Source organism: Notolepis coatsorum (genome assembly GCF_963971535.1).
Source record: "Notolepis coatsorum genome assembly, chromosome: 15".
In the NCBI taxonomy this organism is placed as follows: Eukaryota; Metazoa; Chordata; class Actinopteri; order Aulopiformes; family Paralepididae; genus Notolepis; species Notolepis coatsorum.
Window position 1 is genome coordinate 2,516,036 of NC_140179.1, and position 22,934 is coordinate 2,538,969.

Here is a 22,934-nt window from a genome sequence, read left to right on the forward strand (position 1 = left end):
GCTAAGCTACGCTAACGGAGTGACTGTTCCCAAAGCTAAATGCACGCACAGAGACAAAAAATGTATGTATCTTCTTGTCTAACTCCAGGGAAGATGTTAAATAAGCTAATTTCCCAAAATGTTGGAGTTTTCCTTTAAGGTATCCAATTGACCATATTCACACAGCAGCCATTTTTCTGTTGTACCATGCTCAGGTTGGGATTCCTTTTAATTTTTTCCTCCACAAGTGTGAACATGGTGGAAAGGAATCCCAACCTGAGCATGACATAAGAGCAAGATGGCCACTGTGTGAATATAGTCAATTTCCAGGAAACATTTGAATGAAGTTGTACATGATTTGATATCCTTACTTTTGTCTTTTTATATATATATTATATTTTTTGTGTGCTTATTTCTGTATGTACACTCAACATGACTGTAAATGAGGGAAACCTCAGTTGCCTTTTGAGTTTAAATAAAGGTTTTGACCATGTGTCTCAGTTTGTTGCCTGTTGCTTTGTGAAGCGCCACCTTTTACACTGGTAGTTAACATGATTGTGACCACTGACTGGAGTTCATAGTTGATCCACTTTTCATTTTTACCACTGCTTGCATTTTGGTCAATAATTAAACCAGCACAGATTAGAGAAAGAGGAGTCGAAAACTAACTTTGAAATCTTTATTAGGATTCAAGTGAAATGTATAGAAATGTCAGTCATCAATCATCCGCAAAAAGGTCTAGGAAATACCATAAGTAACACTGTGCACATCTCGTCAATATGATCAGATAAAAAAGAAGAAAAAAAGAATCAGTTAAAAAAAACTGTTTGCTGGAAATAAATCTCAAACCGATGAGGCGTAATTGCATTAATTCAATCATTTCCAGTTGTGTAGCGTGAATCACTTCTTTCCGTTAGAACACCTGCTCCACAGGTCGCACCTGAACATCTCCAATCTGCACAAAGAAAGTTCAATTAATAAATGGTTAACATTAATATTCAGGTAAAACAGCAACAAACATAGTCTGGCCCGCATGTTACTAACGGCAGCAGAACTCGAAAACTATACTAGGAATGTCTGACCAATGAGTGTCCGACTCCCACCTAAACTGCATGGACTACAACACATAACGAATTATGTATATCACGCCAGTTAGGGTACCTCATGTATACTGCACCTGTGTATACTGTATACTTTACTTACTCACAGTATATATTTAGACTCTAGTGTTTATTGTAACCATATTGTAATGTATAATACAACTGATACAGACCATCATCTGCACCTTTGATCACACTGCCTACTTGCTCTGATGCGTATATTCAGAGTTAATTATATTGTTTACGCTACCTATTTTAACCTTACTGTACTATAATTTTATTGCCTGTATTTATGTCTTCTACTATTACCTGTACCACCCCCCCCCCCTCCCACATGCTGCTACGATGCCTGCATTTCCCCAAGGGGATGAATAAAGGAATATCTTATCTTATCTTGTGTTAACTCATTACAGAAGGCAAGACGGCTGCTTACATGCACATGTGGAGGGGCACTCAACACATATACGACGGCGCTTGCGATGTCTTCTGCTTGCAAACACTGAAAAAGAAGACAGGGGATGGATTTTTCCTTTTTCGGGTTGGTGTCTAGAATTTACTAGATTCCCGTGTAGACCACAGCAGAAGCATTACATAGGTTACCTTTATTGTAGTAAATGCATTGGCACCTTTCTCCGGGTTCTGACTGTACATCCGATTGACAAATTCCGTTTCCACCACACCCGGAGATACACACTGCAACAGGAGTGGAACAAAATACAACCACGCTTACAATGTGCACACTTCATTGTCATTGTCTTCAGTGTACTTGTGTTAACAGGTAGCCTAACACTGCCACAAAAACACTCTCAAAGAACACCTACGGGAGACTGCAATTCGAAACTGGCCCCTGTAAATGTCCTAACCCAACCCCCTCCAATGTACAGTAAATGACCAAGTATGGTTGTCAATATTCCAATGTACAGCTTTGCGTGTACAGTTGTACAGTGTTCCCCACCCACCCCTCCTACCCTACCCCACCCACCCAACCACCTCCAATGTACAGCCCCCCCCCCCCCACAAACAGTACTGTATTTGCAAATCTGGTATGTCATAAATGTATAGATGTAGCAGTACTGTCTATCTGTATGTCATGTATGTCATATATGTCCTGGTGAATTGAAAATGGGGGACCCTGATGTAAACAAGACGAAAGTCTTTCTCTGGTCTGCATCCCCTTAACAATTGTGTGTATTGAGTTGTACTGTATTGTACCCATTCTGCAATCTGTTAATAAAGTTTTCAATCAATCAATCAATCAATCAAAACGGTGGTGTAGTGGTTAACACTGTCGCCTCACAGCAAGAAAGTCATGGGTTTCCCATGGGTTCCCGCTTGGGGACCAGGTTTGCCGGGTACCCAGGTGGGGTATCTCCCGGGCCTTTCTGTGTGGAGTTTGCATGTTCTCCCCCACCTGACGAAGACGGGACAGGAGCACTTGGATTGGTGCCTGTGGGTGCGGTGCACGCAGAAGCCAATGCCACAGCCCATGCCGAAGCCCATGTCTGCTCCCGGATGCCCTTGGGGGGAAGGACGACGGGATGGGTCAAGCGCAGAGAGGCATTTCAGTGACGACCCAATGCATGTGTTCCTGTGTGTCACCCATGTTGCATGTGTGTGTCGCCCATGTTGCACGTGTGTGTTGCTGCATGACTAATAACGACTTCTTCATTCTCTTATGCTTCGATTGGACAATATTTTGAGTGGGGACGGTAAATCTTTATTATTCTTTTTACTTTTTATAAACAAAGACGGGGAATTAATAACAATTCTTACCGTGACTCTAATATGGGTCTTAGCCTCGCGTAACTCTTGTCTCAGGCCCTCCGCCAGGGCTGTCACGGCGTATTTGGTCGCACAGTAGAAATGCAGATCGGCAAAGGTAACTACGCTATGTCCGCCGATGCTACAACAGAGAGAGAGAGAGAGAGAGAGAGAGAGAGAGAGAGAGAGAGAGAGAGAGAGAGAGAGAGAGAGAGAGAGAGAGAGAGAGAGAGAGAGAGAGAGAGAGAGAGAGAGAGAGAGAGAGAGAGAGAGATTATGACCGACAGACAAACAGGGACAGCAGTATTATTGTCAAATAACAGTCTACCAACTATCCTTGACACCTAGGATAATAAACATAAAGATAATTATAAGAATACAAATATTGGTAATATATAGAATGGTATGTTGGCGCTCCCGCTGCAATAACAAACAAACACATGCCACATGCTTGAGAAACGACATGGTTATAATTATATGGTTCTAGTTACTCTTTACACTTACTGTGTGGCAACGGTGTAACAGTGACTTTATAGTGACACCCACAGATACTTTCAGCTCCAACAGAATTATGAATTGTGCCATGAATTTAAATATTTTAAAATAAATTTGTTGTGAAAATCAACATCAGATTTCAGCTCAATTATCAGAGCATCTTGTCACCCCAATTTTTATTTGGAAGCAGGATTCTATGCAAGCAAGGATGTGAGCGAGGAAGTCAACAGTGTGTAATCTTGCTCCCAGAACGTTAGTCTTAGTACTTTATCCAAAAACCCTGTTTTGGTTGAGCCCCGATCACCGGTGGTCTATTATTAAGACATGACTGTAAGTAAGTTTGAGATTAGTGAGATTTGAAATCGACATGCATTCTTTGGAAGCAGAGGTGGAGTGCGGGTAAAGTTGACAATTATTCAGCGGTCCTCAAGGCCGGAGGGGAACCCAGAATAAGATAACTCTCTCAGTTAGGTAAGAGTTGTGGCATTGTACCTGTTCATGTTTATGATGTGTCCATCATCGACCTTTCTATCTTTCATTGACTGGTATGCTTCCCGTGTGCATATGGACAATGCGATGACATTCACCTGCAAGATGCAATGCACTTATCCAAAGACATCCAGCTTAGAAACAACACTGTGCAATAGATTACCTTCAGGGAAATGCATTATAGTATTAATAATACTAATAAACTTTATTTGTAGAGCACCGTTCATACAAGAATTGCAGCTCAAAGTGCTTCACAACAGAACAAAATGAGCACATAAAGTGCAGACATATAAAATCAGTTTTTCACATTAGGATCCAACATCCCTTGTTGGCCACCTTGTCTGTGGTTTGATTATATTGCAGTTTAAAAATAGACAATAAAAAGAGTCAAATAGAGTAGACTGAGTAAAATAGTGCAATAAAAATCGTTCTGAATTACTGTTTTAACAGTTTAAAACCGCCTTTACCTTCCCCGTTTTGATTATCCACACAGTTTAAAACCGGACAGTCTTCCTTCCCGTTCGATACCCACTTTGCCCCTTCGAACCTCGAGAATAACCTCTCAAGGCAAACCTCCCTCTCAGCCTAATGGGCAAGTGACGACTCCTCGTAGACTGACCCATCACAGAGACTTCCATCCAGTGTCGCAGTTCCCCATTGCAAGTATTGCAAGCGACATACTTAAAAATGTCCTTGTTATTTAAAAAAAAGAAATCCACACTTACATCCATCATGTTCCGCCAGCCGCTGGTGTTGCCGCTCAACAGTGGTTCTGGGTGAGCCAGGCCAGCGTTGTTGATGCAGACATCCACACCCTGGTGCTGGGCCTTGATGGCAGAGAACATGGACAGGATCTCCTCTTCGTTGGAGAGGTCACATTTAAAGGGAACCAGGGTGCCACTGTGCCCGGCACTTTGACACTCTGCTGCCAGTTTCTGAAATCAAGTTTAATTTGTCACATATAAGGTACATGTACATTATAGTGAAATGCTTTGGTTCTGTGTGACCCTCCTGAGATTGTGCTTCACAAAACAGCAAAAGACCAGAAACAATATACGTACAACATATATAATATATACAAAACTAAAATGCACAAAATGCTCAAATTAGGTAGGAGAGGTATTCACAAATGTATTCAGAATAAAGTTAAGTTTTAAGGCACAACGTGGATGCAGCCAAGTTGTTGTGAAGGGCCAGATTAAACCGAATATATATATTTATTTATATATATATATTTAATTGTATTTGTATATTCTCTAATATTCCCTGATATCCCTTGTATATTCCTTGTACAATATGCATTGAATATCCATTCTAGCCTACTGAACATCCCATAATAGTCTCCATTCTACTATTGGTCGAGACCTTGGTGCCAGGCTGCCATACCCCTCAGACCCAGTTCAAACGTACCGCTCGACATGTACGAACAAGTCCTAGTTCCGCGTAGGAATTTGGCTACCGCACCACTAATGGGACTATTTGTTCATAGTGCGTATATATACTGCGCTACTAAAGTAGGACTTTCTTTTCAGTCCAGTTTCTTACCCTCCAATAGAGTCACAGACGTAAAGCCTCCCCGCGATGCCACGTGTGGGAGTAAGGCCAAGTTCGGCCTACCATCGGTATTGAGACATCGTGTGTATTAATATTTGAATAGTCATATTTGGCACTATATCGTCGAGTTGGACGTAGTCTATTAAGCTAATAATAGTCTGTTAATATATAGTGCTTCGTGCGGTGAGAATACTACCGTAGTCAGTACCCCATCGTTTCGGGCAGAGAACTGGCTGCTTACCCAGGGTGGTTGACCCTATGTGAAGCTGCACCCGAGGAGCCCCAGAGCCGACGAGCGAGTGGACCTGTATACCGGATTATTCTACCGACGACAGCCCGCCTTCCCAGGCACGGATTATGCTTTGGATACTTTGATTATTCTATGGATAAAGACCCCCGACACTACCGTGTGTTGGAACCCCCCCCCCTGGAGAGGACGCAAGGTGAGGAGACGCTCTGCAAGACGAGGTCTCTCCACATCTCTCCCCCGTGGACCGGAGAGAGCCGGCCCACAAAGAGTCCACCTGCTTTCATCTGTGGTCCAAGGATCGCCGGCGCATTGAACGGCACTACAGTGGGTTCACCTGGGATACCCTTGGCCGGACGAGGCAGCTGGATTCTACCCCCCCCCCCCCCCTCCTACTCCTGTCGGCTTACAAGCGACCGGATTAACCCCCTCTAGTGTATCCAGCCTATAATCATTAAAGTATCATTGCTGTTATTCCTTAGCTATTCCAGGTCGTATATTTACCACCTGCGCCTTCAGAGATTGGACATTATCTATTGATATACCGACGAATACTCCTTGCCATAAAAGTGCATACTATTTCAATTCATAAATGTAATTAAGTGATTAAGTGCTTATTCTACACACCATCGCTGTGTAGGAAATAAAGACCTGTTTCTAATTCGTACATTTGTGTTGGATCCGTTTCATCTACGTGAGAGTGTTCATGATAATATATTTATGCCGTGTACTGGGTGGCCGAATATTAAGTACAAAGGTAGTGGTAGTAAGTATCATATCTAGTAATACAGTCAGGGAATTGTACCCCTCAGTTACAATTGGTCCTTCGAGCCGGAGGGTAATTAGTGTAATATTAATATAGTGTTATTAATATTGAAATGGCCTATGATGAACACTCCATGAAACGATCCTCCTAACCAACGCCCGCAGCGCGAACGACGGCTCCCTCAGTACTTAGAGGCTTACGCTGTCAGTCAACAACCTAGTCTTCTACTAACAGTAAACGCGGTAAAACTAGAAAGTAAAAGTATGTCTAACCCCAACGCCCAGACTACCCCGACCATAGAGGCCCCTACGGGCTCTAATGTAACTGACCAAGTTCACGGTGGGGACCAGTGGGAACCAGACATGACTTCACACCCCGCCAGTACTGAAGAAGTAGTCCCCGATGAGTCCCGGGAGGAATACAACGCTACCGAGAGAGAACTCGGCACGGAAGAAGACGGGGAGAGCACCGTGGAGATAGAGCTCCAAGGCTCCGCAAGGAGTACCCCGAGGGAAGGCTCCCCTATACAACCGCCTTCTCCCAGCGAGGCAGAGAGGACCCTACAGCAGGCATTCCTCGTCAGCCTGAAAGCCTCTACTGAACGCGATAGACTCCAGGGTGAACGCGATCGATTGCAGCTACAGCAACGGAGCGAAGAAGAGCACATACGCCTGGAAATAAGACGCATTCAGATGGAAGAGAATGTGGCCCGAGACCGAGCAGACAGCCAGCGAGCAGCTGCTGGTGCTCTACGGGACGCAGAGCGCGACAGACAGCAAGCGCAACTAATAGAACAGCTGATCAGACGGACAACACCCTCTCCCTCCGCCAGAGGCTCCAGGAACTCGTCTAGACACACCTCCAGGGCGGCATCCCCTAGCCGAGTAAACAACCCTGAACTTGACCAACAGACGAGGTCTATACCCCCCACAGACCACCTCCCCCCACCGGTCCAAGCGAGACCTAGCAACCGGGAAGGAGCAGCATATCCTGTGGAGAGGCTAAACCAGAGACTACAAGCACTGGATGACCTAACTGAAGACGAAGAGGAAGAGGAGGAGAACCGCGCCCGAAGACAGCACAGTACTCTACCGGACCAGGAGGTCCGGTACAGCCCAGGCTATACTCCCGCGGAGCTGCGCTACAGACCCCCGACTCTATACACGGGTGAGCACGACGCACGACCCGCACCGAGGAACAGCACCTGGACAAGCGGGCCATGGTACACTGCCGGTACCAGCCCATACCAAGGAGCGGGAGGAGACTCACCTAGGAGGCCTCTCCCCCAACGCTCGCCGATGTATCCACAGTCAGCGTCATACATTGGCACGCCTATGGTACCCGACTTCACCCAAGAGAACCGGGCCCAGTATACAGAACTCCGCATGTGTCTGGAGACCATGTTGGTGGATGTATTGGATGAACGCCACAAATACGCCATCCTACTGCAGCACTTAAAGGTGCCCCGCGCACATAATATAGCGCTCGCCTACGCGACTTCCACCACCCCATACACAGCAGCGCTGGTAGCATTGGACCAGAGGTATGGGCGCATATGGGATTACGTGATCCAGGAGATCCGACACATCGACCGCTTACCCCCAGCAATAGACAATCGAGCACTGGACGACCTGTCCATCAGAGTGCAGTCCCTGGTAGGGATGTTGGGAGCGCAAAGAGAGAAGGGGAAGTATGAACTTTACGCCAACTCAAATGTGGAAAGGATCCTGGAGAAGCTGCCGCCCGCTCGTCAGGAGCGCTTTAGGCGGCAGAGGGACCACAGAGACCCGAATGGCCCCGAACCGAACCTCCTCGATCTAGCAGACTTCCTGGCGAGAGAAGTCAGCAGCCTACGGCTAGATACATTCGGACGGAGCACCCCTGGCTCCAGAGAAGGAACCAGACGACTAAATGATGGAAGAAGATCGGTGACTGTGATGCACCAATCGGAGTCAGTACCGAGCAGCAGGAGCCACAGTACCCCCTCCAGAACGGAGAAGTGGAAGATAGTGTGCCCCTACTGTGAGAAAGAACACTGGCTAGCGCAATGTGACTCCTTCCCCAAGCTGAACGCGGAGGAAGCAGGTCAATGGATAAAGTCCAACAAGCGCTGTTTTCGCTGTGCGCGCTCACACATGGCAGCAGAATGCCGCTTAAAGAAAAGGTGCACCAAGTGCGATGGAGCCCATCTGGACATACTTCACGACAGTAACAGACGGCGCCCTTCACCTGCACCATCCAGCCGCAAAGCGAGCGTCATGTACATCGATCCCGCCAGCAGCAGTGGAGCCCGAGTACTCCTAAAAGTAGTGCGTGTGACACTAAGCTACCAGAATAAAGTCCTGGACACTTACGCCGTCCTCGATGACGGGTCAGAGAAGACCCTGCTGCTCGCCTCCGCTGCGGCCCAGCTAGGGCTGCGGGGAAGCGAAACCCAAATGACAATTCGGACAATAAGACGAGATTTGAAGACGATAAAGGGCGAGAATGTCTCATTCTCTATCGCAGCAAGCGGCCAGCCTGAGCGACGGTACCAGATTGCAGACGCTTTCACCAGCCAAGAAATAGGACTGTCGCGGTACACATACCCCGTCGCCAAGCTGATGGAGAAATATGCACATCTGCGCAAGTTACCGATCCCGCTCATAGACAATGCTATGCCGACCCTGTTGATAGGCTCCGACCATGCAGACCTCATTGTCCCGATAGACCGGGTCCATACCGGACCCCGAGGCTGTCCTGCAGCAGTCGAGACCCGTTTGGGATGGACTCTCCAAGGCCCGCTCGCCAAATCTCTCAACCGAAGTACAGCCACTAGATGTCTCCACTCCCGAGTCACAGAGGGAGAAACCGCACTCCTGCAACACGTAGAGCGGCTATGGAGCTTGGAACAAATGCCCTTTAAGAATGGAAAGAAAGACATTCGCTCTAAAGATGACATTTACGCCATTCACCTCCTCGAGACAGGGACCAAGAGAGTCCCGGTCAACGGCGTGTTGAGATACGCCACGCCACTCCTGCGGCGAGAAGGAATGCCTACTTTCCACGCCAAGACAGACGCCATAGAACGGTACCTGCTGAACACGGAGCGGCGCTTAGCCAAGAACCCCGCCCAAGAGAGTGTATACCGCGCTGAGATTGAGAAGCTCATCACAGCGGGACACGTCACAAAGATGGACATTAAAGAGGCTGACCAGACCACTGAATCGTGGTACGTGCCCCACCACAAGGTCCATCACAACGGTAAAGACCGCATAGTATTTAACTGCAGCTACCAGATCGGATCCCAAAATCTGAATAAAGAGTTACTGCCCGGTCCCACACTCGGCCCCTCCCTACTCGGCGTTCTACTCCGCTTCCGCCAGGAAAAGGTGGCCATCAGCGGGGACATTAAAGGAATGTTCCTGCAGGTGAGATTAGTAGAGGCGGACAAGCCCCTGTTACGGTTCCTATGGAGAGAGAAGCCAGGAGATGAGCACCCAGCCATCTACCAATGGGAAGTCCTCCCCTTCGGAACGACGTGCAGCCCCTGCTGTGCGACATTTGCACTACAGAAACATGTAGCAGAGGACCCAGCAGCGGACGAAGAGGTCCGACACAGCGTAAAGAACAGCTTCTACGTAGACAACTGTCTACAAAGCCTTTCAACCCAGGAAGAAGCCGAGGCTCTCCTGATTAAACTCCGCGCCTCATTGATCAAAGGCGGCTTTGATCTCAGGCAGTGGGCCAGCAGCGATCCGCAAGTACTGCGCAGCCTCTCCTCCGAGGACAAGGCAGCCAGCAGCGAGACCTGGATGGCTACAATCCCGGGAGAAGCCCAGGAGATGACCCTGGGATTGGTGTGGCGATTCAAAACAGATTCGCTTCACTACAGACACAAGCCCCTGACTACGGAGCAGGGAAGGCCGGCGGCGGCGCCGACCACCAGACGGAGTGTGTACACAACACTCGCCCGACAATATGACCCGCTAGGATGTATTCTACCGTACACCACCAGGGCAAAAATGATTGTACGAGCATTGTGGGACAAGGACCAGGGCTGGGACGACCCCATTCCCGCACACCTTGCATCCACCTGGAGAGAGTGGGAGATGGAGCTCCACTCACTCCCAGGCGTTAATATGCGCCGAAGCTACTTCCCACCCACGGTGAGGCCAGAGACATGTAAAATGGACTTACACGTCTTCAGTGACGCCTCAGAGGTCGCATACGGATCAGTAGCCTACTTGCGGGCCCAAGACCAGGGGGGAGAGATCTACACAGCATTTGTCCTCGCCCGCTCGAGAATAGCCCCACGCAAGCAACAATCTATCCCACGTCTAGAGCTCTGCGCAGCCCTAGCCGGAGCGCACCTAGCCACGCTCATCCAACGTGAGCTCACCATACCGGTGTCTAGAACAATCCTGTGGTCAGATTCCACGACGGTACTCGCCTGGATCAAATCGGACTCATGCAAGTACAAAGTCTTCGTGGGAGTCAGAGTCACCGAGATTCAAGACTTAACCGAAGAGTTAACCGGAGAAACAGAGTGGCGCTACGTTGATACAAAACAGAACCCAGCTGACGTCATCACCCGGGGGATGCCCCTGGATGACCTCACCCGTCGCAATGTCTACAGTGACGGCCCCGCATTCCTAAGACTCCCGGAAGGACAGTGGCCCATGCCTATCCCGAGGGAAGCAAGTCCAGAGGAGGTGGAAATTAAGAAGTCTGTGTTCTGTGGATTGAGCACCGTAGCCTCCACCGACCCTAACATAAACGATTGCACGTCCATAGAGAGTGCACAACAAAGAACATTCCTGCGGTACCACCCGGAGTGCAAGTCCCCCGCTGATATGTCAGCAGCTAACTACGAGGAAGCAGAATTGCTTCTACTGCAGCGAGCCCAGAGAGACTCGTTCCCCGATGAATTGGCCTGTCTACAGGGAGGAAAGCCCGTCCCATCCGACAGCAGATTAATTCACCTGGCCCCCGAGAGCGACGCTCACACCCTCATCAGAGTGGGTGGTCGCCTACGCAGAGCCCCCAATCTACCGGATGACATTAAATACCCGATCGTATTGAACAGCCGACACAAGGTCACAGAGCTGATTATAAAGAAATACGATGAGGATGTACATCACGCAGGAGCAGAAAGAGTCTTCGCGGAAATCAGACGTCGTTACTGGATCCTACAAGGAAGAGAGGCGGTACGACGCTTCCAACGAACATGTCTAGACTGCCGCAAGTGGCGCGCGCAGCCCAGCATACCAAGGATGGCTGACCTTCCTCCATGTCGCCTCCGAATCGGTGACAAGCCATTCCACTCAACGGGTATGGACTGCTTTGGCCCGCTGCACATAAAGAAAGGAAGAGGAACCGAGAAGCGGTGGGGTATTGTATTCAAATGCATGACCACCAGAGCGATACACATCGAGCTTCTCCCGACCATGAGCACAGACTCATTCCTTATGGCCTTCCGTAGATTCATATCACGGAAAGGAAGACCGTCTACCCTATTGTCCGACAAACTTCAAAGGCGGCGAAAGAGAGCTGAGAGAGAGCTTCCAAGCTATGGGCCCAGAACTTAAGACCCACCTCGCTCCAGCACAGGTTGATTTCCAATTCAACCCCCCAAACGCACCCCACTTCGGTGGCACTTGGGAACGAGAAGTGCGCTCCATAAAGACAGCCCTGTACGCAGTACTTGGGGCCCAGACTGTGGCGGAAGAAGTCCTAATGACAGTCCTCACGGAGATTGAGGGAGTACTTAACTCGAAGCCCCTCGGATATGTCTCCAGTGATGTGGCGGATATCGACCCAGTTACCCCCAACACACTCCTGATGGGGCGGCTAGATCCCACATTACCCCAGACAATGTACCGGCCTGAAGAAGCGAACGGCCGACGAATGTGGAGGTACAGCCAAGTATTAGCCGACAAGTTTTGGAACAGTTTCCTACTGCACTACCTACCGTCTCTACAGACCCGCCAGAAGTGGGTAAAGGAGAGAGACAATTTGACAGAAGGAACAGTCGTCATGATTATTGATCAATCACTGCCCAGAGCTATGTGGCCGGCCGGCCGCGTAAGCAAAGTGATCACCGGTGCCGACGGCAAGGTCCGAGCAGCTGAAGTGCTCGTCCAGGGTCGCACTTACACCCGTCCCGTGGCAAGGCTCATAGAACTGCCTCGACTCCCAGACACAATCGATGATGACCATGACCCTACAACCCTATGACTTTGTGAAGTTGACTGACCCCTACAGCAAACCCTTATGTGTAAATAGACAACGCGATTAATCTGTCTCCGTTTAACTGATTAGGTCTGGGACCTATTCAGGGGGTGGCTGTTGTGAAGGGCCAGATTAAACCGAATATATATATTTATTTATATATATATATTTAATTGTATTTGTATATTCTCTAATATTCCCTGATATCCCTTGTATATTCCTTGTACAATATGCATTGAATATCCATTCTAGCCTACTGAACATCCCATAATAGTCTCCATTCTACTATTGGTCGAGACCTTGGTGCCAGGCTGCCATACCCCTCAGACCCAGTTCAAACGTACCGCTCGACATGTACGAACAAGTCCTAGTTCCGCGTAGGAATTTGGCTACCACTAATGGGACTATTTGTTCATAGTGCGTATATATACTGCGCTACTAAAGTAGGACTTTCTTTTCAGTCCAGTTTCTTACCCTCCAATAGAGTCACAGACGTAAAGCCTCCCCGCGATGCCACGTGTGGGAGTAAGGCCAAGTTCGGCCTACCATCGGTATTGAGACATCGTGTGTATTAATATTTGAATAGTCATATTTGGCACTATATCGTCGAGTTGGACGTAGTCTATTAAGCTAATAATAGTCTGTTAATATATAGTGCTTCGTGCGGTGAGAATACTACCGTAGTCAGTACCCCATCGTTTCGGGCAGAGAACTGGCTGCTTACCCAGGGTGGTTGACCCTATGTGAAGCTGCACCCGAGGAGCCCCAGAGCCGACGAGCGAGTGGACCTGTATACCGGATTATTCTACCGACGACAGCCCGCCTTCCCAGGCACGGATTATGCTTTGGATACTTTGATTATTCTATGGATAAAGACCCCCGACACTACCGTGTGTTGGAACCCCCCCCCCTGGAGAGGACGCAAGGTGAGGAGACGCTCTGCAAGACGAGGTCTCTCCACATCTCTCCCCCGTGGACCGGAGAGAGCCGGCCCACAAAGAGTCCACCTGCTTTCATCTGTGGTCCAAGGATCGCCGGCGCATTGAACGGCACTACAGTGGGTTCACCTGGGATACCCTTGGCCGGACGAGGCAGCTGGATTCTACCCCCCCCCCCCTCCTACTCCTGTCGGCTTACAAGCGACCGGATTAACCCCCTCTAGTGTATCCAGCCTATAATCATTAAAGTATCATTGCTGTTATTCCTTAGCTATTCCAGGTCGTATATTTACCACCTGCGCCTTCAGAGATTGGACATTATCTATTGATATACCGACGAATACTCCTTGCCATAAAAGTGCATACTATTTCAATTCATAAATGTAATTAAGTGATTAAGTGCTTATTCTACACACCATCGCTGTGTAGGAAATAAAGACCTGTTTCTAATTCGTACATTTGTGTTGGATCCGTTTCATCTACGTGAGAGTGTTCATGATAATATATTTATGCCGTGTACTGGGTGGCCGAATATTAAGTACAAAGGTAGTGGTAGTAAGTATCATATCTAGTAATACAGTCAGGGAATTGTACCCCTCAGTTACACAAGTGCCTTAAAACGTACATCTACAAGTTGATTCTTTCTGTTTATGCCATGGTCATTTGCCAACAATATAAAATAAAAGCATTTGTACATTTTTGGTGAAAGTTTTGCACTTGCCATTGTGCGTTTTCCTTCCTGGTTGTTAGTTTATCAAGCTGTGCTTCGCCATAGTTGAAAACAAGTAGGCGTTGACAGCTGTGCTCTTCACATTGGCAACCACGGTTTGCAGTGTAATATGGTTCTGGACGACCGGGGTTTGTCAACAAACCGATGTACTTTCTAACAGCTATATATATACTTTATAGTATTGCTATCTGTCCATTCTCATTGTCACTTGAGTGCATAAACCGTGCCTTCATAATGGCTTAAAGAAAATAAAAATCCATCGGTTTTATTTATTTAGCTTTATCGCAGTTTTCGTCTCGTCTTTTTTCTGGGAAGCTAGATATGAGGCTAAAGGCTAGTCACGTTATACAGTATCAAAGCCATTTCTGTTGTATATACGAATGAAATAAAACAAACTGCTTAGCATCCGGACTATTACAGAGCATCTATGGATGAAATGGGGGCGGCGGGGGACGCCGATTAATATTATTGATTAGCAATACAGTGTGCGTTCAAGTAGCCACATTCAACTGATCGATCGCTTGCGTGTTACAACAATGTCCAATCCGGCTGTAATTTGGGTGAATAGTATCCTACCGTCAGCCCATGTGATCGCCGGCAGCATTTCGTCATTATTCATCGGAATCTGGTAGATCGATATGTCCATTGGCTGATCATAAATCCCATTATTCCAGGCTGAAATCTGCGTTCGGTAACGTGATCAAAGATGGAGGATGTTCGGCTGGGATCCAGGCTCATATGAAACGCCCCTAGACAATAAAAAAAATAATTTCCCCATTCGGCCTCAATGATACTGCAGTGGAGCGATGGCGCCCCTAAGAGGATCTGGCCGGTATTGCATGTTTCGGAAATCAAATATGCGGGCAGATCCTGCAAGTCGATCGGGGACGTTAATACCGTTATTAATATGGAATAAAACAATAACAACTTGCCACGAGTTAACTCGTGGCTCTGGTCCTCAACGGGTGGAATCGAAACACGAGTTAACTCGTGGTTGGGCGGCAAAGTGTTAATGTTGCTATGGTTGCAGGTTGGGTAGCAGGTGAATTTAGATGATAAACTTGAGCCAAACTATGTGTACATTAACACTTTGGCTGCCATGGGTTAAATTCATTATCAACCGTAGGTTGCCGGCTCTATTTGTCTATAGAGAAAGTCCCCTTCTTTGCAGGGCTATAACTTTTTAAATTCTATTGCTACATTGCCATTATTAGGGCCCATTCAAAGTCCTATATGTATTGTTCATTGTGTAGCAACGTTAAACTTTTTCATTCACATATTCATAGTAAAGTATGGTCTAATGTATAAGTATGTTTTCATCTCTTTCTGCAGCTTTCTCCAGAACGTGATATATAGCCCCAAATACATTATATTGATGATGCAATACAGTTTTATGGCAATCAGCGCGATATAAAAAATTCCAACTAGACGTACTTCTAGAAGTTACTACACGTCATCTGATGTTGACCGGATGGGCTAGGGGGCGTTTATAATTCCGTGGGCAGCGTTATACCAATCATCTAATGTGGGTCAAATGTTGATAATAGCAGTTAGTATCGAAGACGGTAACTTTACACGCTAAAACTCACCCCAGTCTCCGCGTGCCGTTGGGCGATCATCGTAGAGTAGAAATTTTATCATTATGGGATGTAGATTTACCCGGTCCATCTCCAGCTTGTATAATGGTATATACGTCCAAATCATGTTGTTTATCGAGTTATTGGCAATCGATCGCTATGTAGTGTGACGAGCCAGAGTCCCGGGACATGTACCGAGTGCCCGGAAGTAATACGGCCGTCCAGCACAACCTCTACGGCACTTCCTGTTAAGCGATTGCGCCGATCGGCCACCAGATGGCGCTCCTGAACCGCCAGAGAGCTCAGTGGGTCCTCCTGGTGGATCTCAGGCCAGCGAAGGGGACATATGAATCCGATCCCAGATTTTTGAAATATTGATATCAACACTTTGACTGCCGGGAAACGCTTTACAGCGTCATTCCCGGCCATGCTCAAGTTGCCGAAGGACGCTGTACAGCGTCTTTAATATCAATATTTCAAAAATCTGCGATCGGATTCATATTTCCCCTCCGCTGGCCTGAGATCCACCAGGAGGACCCACTGAGCTCTCTGGCGGTTCAGGAGCGCCATCTGGTGGCCGATCGGCGCAATCGCCAAACAGGAAGTGCTATGGAGGTTGTGCTGGTCGGCCATATTACGTCCGGGCACTCGGTTTGGCTGCCGGCACTCGCTCGTCACAATATAATAGCGATCCATTGCCAATAACTCGATAAACAACATGATTTGGACGTATATAGTATTATACAAGCTGGAAATGGTTCATCAGGATAAACATCCCATAATCGAAAACGGTCTACACCACGCTGATCGTCCAACGGCGCGAGGAAGATCCGGTGAGATTCAGCGTTATTCTTGAACGTGTTCCATATAAACTGTTATGATGAACATATGACCCACTCTGGATGAATCATCTAACACTGCCCACGGAATTATAAACGATCCCCCGCCCATCCGGTCATCATCAGATCATACGTAGATCATTCTAGAAGTACGTCCAATTGAAATTTTTTATATCGCCCCGATTGCCATCAAACTGTATTTCATCATCAATATAATGCATTTGGGGCTATAGATCATGTTCTGGAGAAAGCTGCAGAAAGAGATGAAAACATACTTATACATTAGACCATACTTTACTATGAATATGTGAATGAAAAAGTTTAACGTTGCTACACAATGAACAATACATATAGGACTTTGAATGGGCCCTAATAATGGCAATGTAGCAATAGAATTTAAAAAGTTATAGCCATGCAAAGAAGGGGTACTTCTCCATAGACAAATAGAGCCGGCAACCTATGGTATATAATGAATTTAACCCATGGCACCCATAGTGTTAAAGATGCTGTAAAGCGTCTTCGGCAACTTGAGCATGGCCGGGAATGACATGTTTAAGCGTTTCCCGGCACCCAAAGTGTTAACTAGTTTTAATGCACACCTGCCGGCAGGCCCGGACTGGCCATCGGGAGCACCGGGAGTTTTCCCGGTGGCCTGGCCTGCACAGATTAAAAAAAAAAATTATAAAAAAAAAAAAAAAAAAAAAAAAATTATTATTATTATTTAATTTTTTTGCCAGGCCATTGTTTCTAGTTGTGGCGGCGGCGTGGCGCGATAGTTAGATAACCTAGGTGGGTGGGGAACAACCAGGATTTCACTGTCTGCGACAGAGTTGGAGAACTATCTGACTCTCTCCCTCACGCGGATCACACACACACAATGGAGCCGTGCTGCCGCTTGTGATTGGTGGAGGCGGGACCAGGCGATACAACTGATTGACAGCGGAGGCGGCGAATGGAATGGCAGACGGCACTCAGATGTAGAATAACAGCCAGGCAATGAGCCAGGTAGTGAGGGACTCGGGAGAGATACAGTAGAGCGAAAGTCAATTAACGTTGATGTCAAGATGGACAGTGGAAGAAAGAGAAAGGGTGGAGGAGAGAGGGATAAAACAAAGAAAAAGAAAGGCCCTTACAGGAGAGAGTGGTTAACTGTATTATAATAGTAAATAGAAAAATATGTTGTGCTCTTGCTTTTTTCTTTTTGAAGGTGGAGAGAGTAGCATTGCTAGTGCCACACGTTTTATTTGAGGTCCATAACAGTACATTGTACTAAGCAATTGTTGGCTCATTAGTTTGTGATTCACATGCACTAAAATTCACCAGAATGCAGGAAATTAAGTCTTTGTAACAACAAATGTCCTGGTGGGGGACCCCCAGACCCCCGGCTTAAAAAGTGGCCTGATTGGGGCTATATCTCCCGGTATGAATTATTTCCCCAGTCCGGCCCTGCCTGCCGGCCATTCAGAAAGGAGTATTCACCCAGACCATGTTTTTTTCCTTTTTCCTTCCATCAAGAGGTTAATTGACATACTGCATCTGTCTTCTTGATCCTATAATATAAGGCCAAAAATCTTCCTTTTATTTCACTCCAGATGTTTTGGCTTGCCAAGATTGTAAAAGCCTTATAGGAAACATGTATCACCCCTAAAGATACATTATTATTAGGGATGCTCGATATTGGCTTTTATACCGATACCGATATTCCGATATTGTCCAACTCTTAATTTCCGATACCGATATCAACCGATATCAACCGATACCGATATATGCAGGGTTTCCCCGTCCAAAAAACTGAATAATTTCAGGTAACTAATAATTTCACTGGATATATATATAACAAATATTGTTATTGTTTTTTTTTGTTTTTAAACCGATACCGATATTTTCCGATATCACATTTTACTGCCGATATCGGCCGATAATATCGGTCAGCCGATAATATCGGACATCCCTAATTATTATCCACATATAATTTCAAAAATCTAAATCATCCAATGAAAATAATTTGAAAAATTATGCAATAGGCATAGGTTATTGTATCATATGATTGAGTTACTTATTCCTTCTGCACTTTGGCACAGTCCAGTAACACTTGAAGTAGGCTTATATCTGCTTAGAAGATTACACCTGCTACCTGCTAGTTCTCCACACTGTACCTCAAATATGAGAAAACGGAACTTGCAGCATTACTCTTCCAAATGGGATTAAGCATGTTTTCTTTTTGTATTTTATTTTTTTATTATTTTTTAAACAAACACATAAACAAACATGACAACACACGATAAGATATACAAGCATTAGTTGACAGTGCACATCCAATGAAATCACATTTTAGTTAATTGTCTTATACAGGATATACCCTTAATACCTGTTATCTAAAAACCTACACACATATGCTCTAGCTCGTACCCCCCCCCCCCCTCCCGGACCCCCCATTGGATAATCCATCCATTATCCCTCGCTCCTAACCAGACACTACCATTATATGCTAGCTTTTATTTTCTCCACCACTTCTAACCACAATGTCATTTTGGATTCATTGAGAACCAGAATTCTTGCTGTAGATATTTCTTGATAAATCACATCGAGATATGTAATAATCCAGACCTTTCGGCAATTTTTTTCCGGTTGGAACCATCGTGATGCTATCAGCTTTTTAGCCACTGTGATACCCGATAAAACCAATCTCTTTAGCTGTGGATGTACTGCACACTCAAAAACATCATTCAGCAGTAATACAGAGGGGTGTACAGGTATATTCCAAGTTAAGAGATTTGATAATTGCTGGGTCACCTCTTTCCAGAATATCTTAACTGGTGGGCAGTCCCAGTACATGTGCATAAATGTCCCCTCGTCCCCATTTGTACATAAGGAGCATTTGGAGTCTTGTATAAGACCCATTTTTTTCAGTCTTATAGGAGTCAAGTATGTCCTGTGAATATAGTTAAGATTGATTTGTTGATGGTCCGGGTTCCTTGATGTGAGTCGAACATTTGCCCAGGCTTCTTGCCAATCAAAATCACTTTCCAGGTCTGGTATATCCCTCCTCCAGACGGAGTCTAGGTGGAGGGTTTCATACGAGAACGTTAGTAATTGATGATAAAAATCTGAAACAAAACCTCTCGATGTCTCTCTTTCATAGAAGAATTTGTGGTATCTGTGGTGTTCAATTGGTATCTTTAATGGCAGGCAGTTCCATTGCTTGGAGGAGTTATAGGTTATTGTATCATATGATTGAGTTACTTATTCCTTCTGCACTTTGGCACAGTCCAGTAACACTTGATAGGCTTATATCTGCTTAGAAGATTACACCTGCTACCTGCTAGTTCTCCACGCTGTACCTCAAATATGAGACAACGGAACTTGCAGCATTACTCTTCCAAATGGGATTAAGCATGTTTTCTTGCATCTCTAAACAATATCTTACTTTGTATGTATTTGTTACTATCTGAAGTGAATTACATGAAAAGTGAATAATGTTACGGCCCCCAGGTGGACCAGGGTATCAGTACCAGGCATGCGTTGTTCATGGGACGGGGTAGCACGGTGTGCAAGCTCACTCGCTATTTGCATAGCAATAGCGCCGGTCGTCAGGTGTGTTAAATACGTTCTCAGACACATTCACACCTAACTTGTTGTGAAGACGTGTTACATTCCATTCGTAGAGGCAATTAGGCACTGTCTTTAGTCTGTGCCCAAACGAGGGGACATCACGTGGTGCGTGTCACCCCAGATGATTTCAATAACGCACCACTGATCAGTACCGTATAGTTGTATATCTTGTTGTGTATGTCATAAATGTCTTGATGACTTGAAAATGGAGGACCCTTATGATAAGTTATGTAAACAAGACGAAAGTATTTTTCTGGTCTGCAATCTGCATCCTCTTACTGGCTAGTTGTTTGTATTGAGCCGTATAGTCACTGTATTGTACCCATTCTGCAATTGATTGATTGATTGAAAATTGTATTAACAGATTGTAGAATGGGTACAATACAGTACAGCTCAATACACACAATTGTTGCAGACCAGAGAAAGACTTTCGTCTTGTTTACATCAGGGTCCCCCATTTTCAAAGTTTTTCAATCAATTCAAGGGTGCAACATAAAACAGAATGCTTAGCATATAATGTAGCCAAAATGAGGCGCAGAAAAACGCACAACGTAATTACGTTCATCAAAAACATTCAACAGCCTACATTATGTCAAAAATCCATGGAATTGAATAGAATCACGCACCTCTATTTTCTCCACGTTCCGCGCGCAGCCCACGACGGTCATGCCGTGTTGAACGAGTGTCTTGGCAACAGCCGCCCCGATCCCGACCGACGCTCCGGTCACCAGAGCCACTCGACCCTTCCAGCGATCCATGATGTCAGCCAAAGTCGAGCGAGGTGGGAATCTTTGAAGATGTTTCTTATCGATTAGTCTACTAACTAAATACACTTAACATGTGACACTGACACCTGGATCGTGTGGACTACCGGTCCGAAGTTTTCAAACTAAAAGCTGAATGAATGAAAACTTTATTTAACAGATTGCAGAATGGGTACAATACAGTACGGCTCAAATTCAATACACACAATTGTTAAGGGGATGCAGACCAGAGAAAGACGTGTGTCTTGTTTACATCAGGGTCCCCCATTTTCAATTCATAGTGATATTTATGACATACAACATACATGACATCATGACATTTATGACATACATGACATACAGGTATATAGTACTGTTACATTTGTGACGTATATGATATGCAAATATACAGTACTGTTACCCAGAGATCCTAACAGAAAATATATACAGTACATATGATGGGGAGGAGACTGTATACATTAGGGCTGGGCGATATGGCCTCTAAATGATATCACGATATTTTTTGGCTATGTTACGATACACGATGTACATCACGATATTTTGACATTTCCTCTAAAGCCCTTAAAAATGCTTGATTTAGCCCTTTTTTAAGATTAATTTTTTTGTGTTTTATCGCTTTATTTCTACTGGGCAGTCCAGTAGAGAGACAGAGGAGGAATGGGAGACAGAGTGGGGGGAAGACATTCGGCAAATAACGACAGGTTCGGGAGTCGAACCCGGGTCGGCCGTGCCGCGACTGAGCGTGCTATGTGGTTCGCCACTGGGGGGCGCCCCCGATTTAACCCTTTGAAGCATAGTCACGCCAACATGACGATTAAAATAGTCCCTGCATTTGCATGTTCTTGGTATTGTATCTGATTTTAGGGCCATCTATGGATCTCAGGGAATGTATTCCCAGTGTGTCTGTTACTAGGGTTGAGTAAATAGTAATGAACCAAATGAGAATATCAATAAAAAAAATTTGTATCTTTGACTGTGAATAACACCATGCTCAAATTGACCAGACCTGACACTGACCTGGCTGAGAGAATTGCTGAATATACTGTATAGAAATGTTCTAGAAGATTCGGTCATGCATCACCACAAATGTTCTAGAATGTTCGATGTTCGGCTATGACATCACCACAAATGTTCTAGAATGTTCAATGTTCTAGAATCTAGAACAATGACATCATCACAAATGTTCTAGAATGTTCGACCATGACATCATACTGTGACATCACAAATGTTCTAGAATGTTCTATTATGACAATTATATAATACAATAACCTAAATATAGTTTTGGCTCCTACAAGTACTGAATTCTGCCATCCGGACACATGCAATTTGAAATATGATTATAGAATATAGAATATCAGGCATAAAATGGTTGTGTTTATTTTAATTTATGTATATATTGAATGAGTAACACATTGACCATAACTTAATGATAATGATGGACATCTTTGGCATCTTTTTATTATTGTCTATTTAAAACTGAATCAAACCATAAACAAGGTGGCCTGTTGGGATGTTAGATCCTAATGTGAAAAACAGATTTTATATGTCTCATGTGCTCATTTTATGCCTGTCTTTTTTCTGTTGTGAAGCACTTTGAGATGTAGTTTCTGTATGAAAGGTGCTCTACAATTAAAGTTTATTATAAAGTTTATTATTATACCTGAAAAATCTAAGCAAATTAATCAATGGAAGATGATTCAACAGAAGGTTTTGTAGATACAGTACTATGAGGGCAGACGTTCCACTCTACTGGTTACAATTACTTACTCGTGAGTAGTACGTTCGTTGATAAAGAAAAATTATGTCCACAGCCACTCCAGTGTAAAACAAAGATATCCAAATGGATGGTCCAAAGATGCACACTGACCTG

General features: G+C 45.5%; 1 protein-coding gene across 1 annotated transcript; it reads right to left on the bottom strand.

Moving 5' to 3' along the window:
• Positions 1-892: 892 nt before the first annotated feature.
• LOC311241832 (dehydrogenase/reductase SDR family member 11-like) lies at positions 893-21,058 on the bottom strand (the record flags this gene model as incomplete). Its single annotated transcript, XM_084330755.1, has 7 exons — positions 893-934; positions 1,513-1,578; positions 1,680-1,772; positions 2,853-2,982; positions 3,828-3,922; positions 4,550-4,759; positions 20,927-21,058. 7 exons carry the CDS (start codon positions 21,056-21,058, stop codon positions 893-895), a joined length of 768 nt encoding a protein of 255 aa, XP_084186881.1.
• Between the last annotated feature and the right edge of the window lie 1,876 nt (positions 21,059-22,934).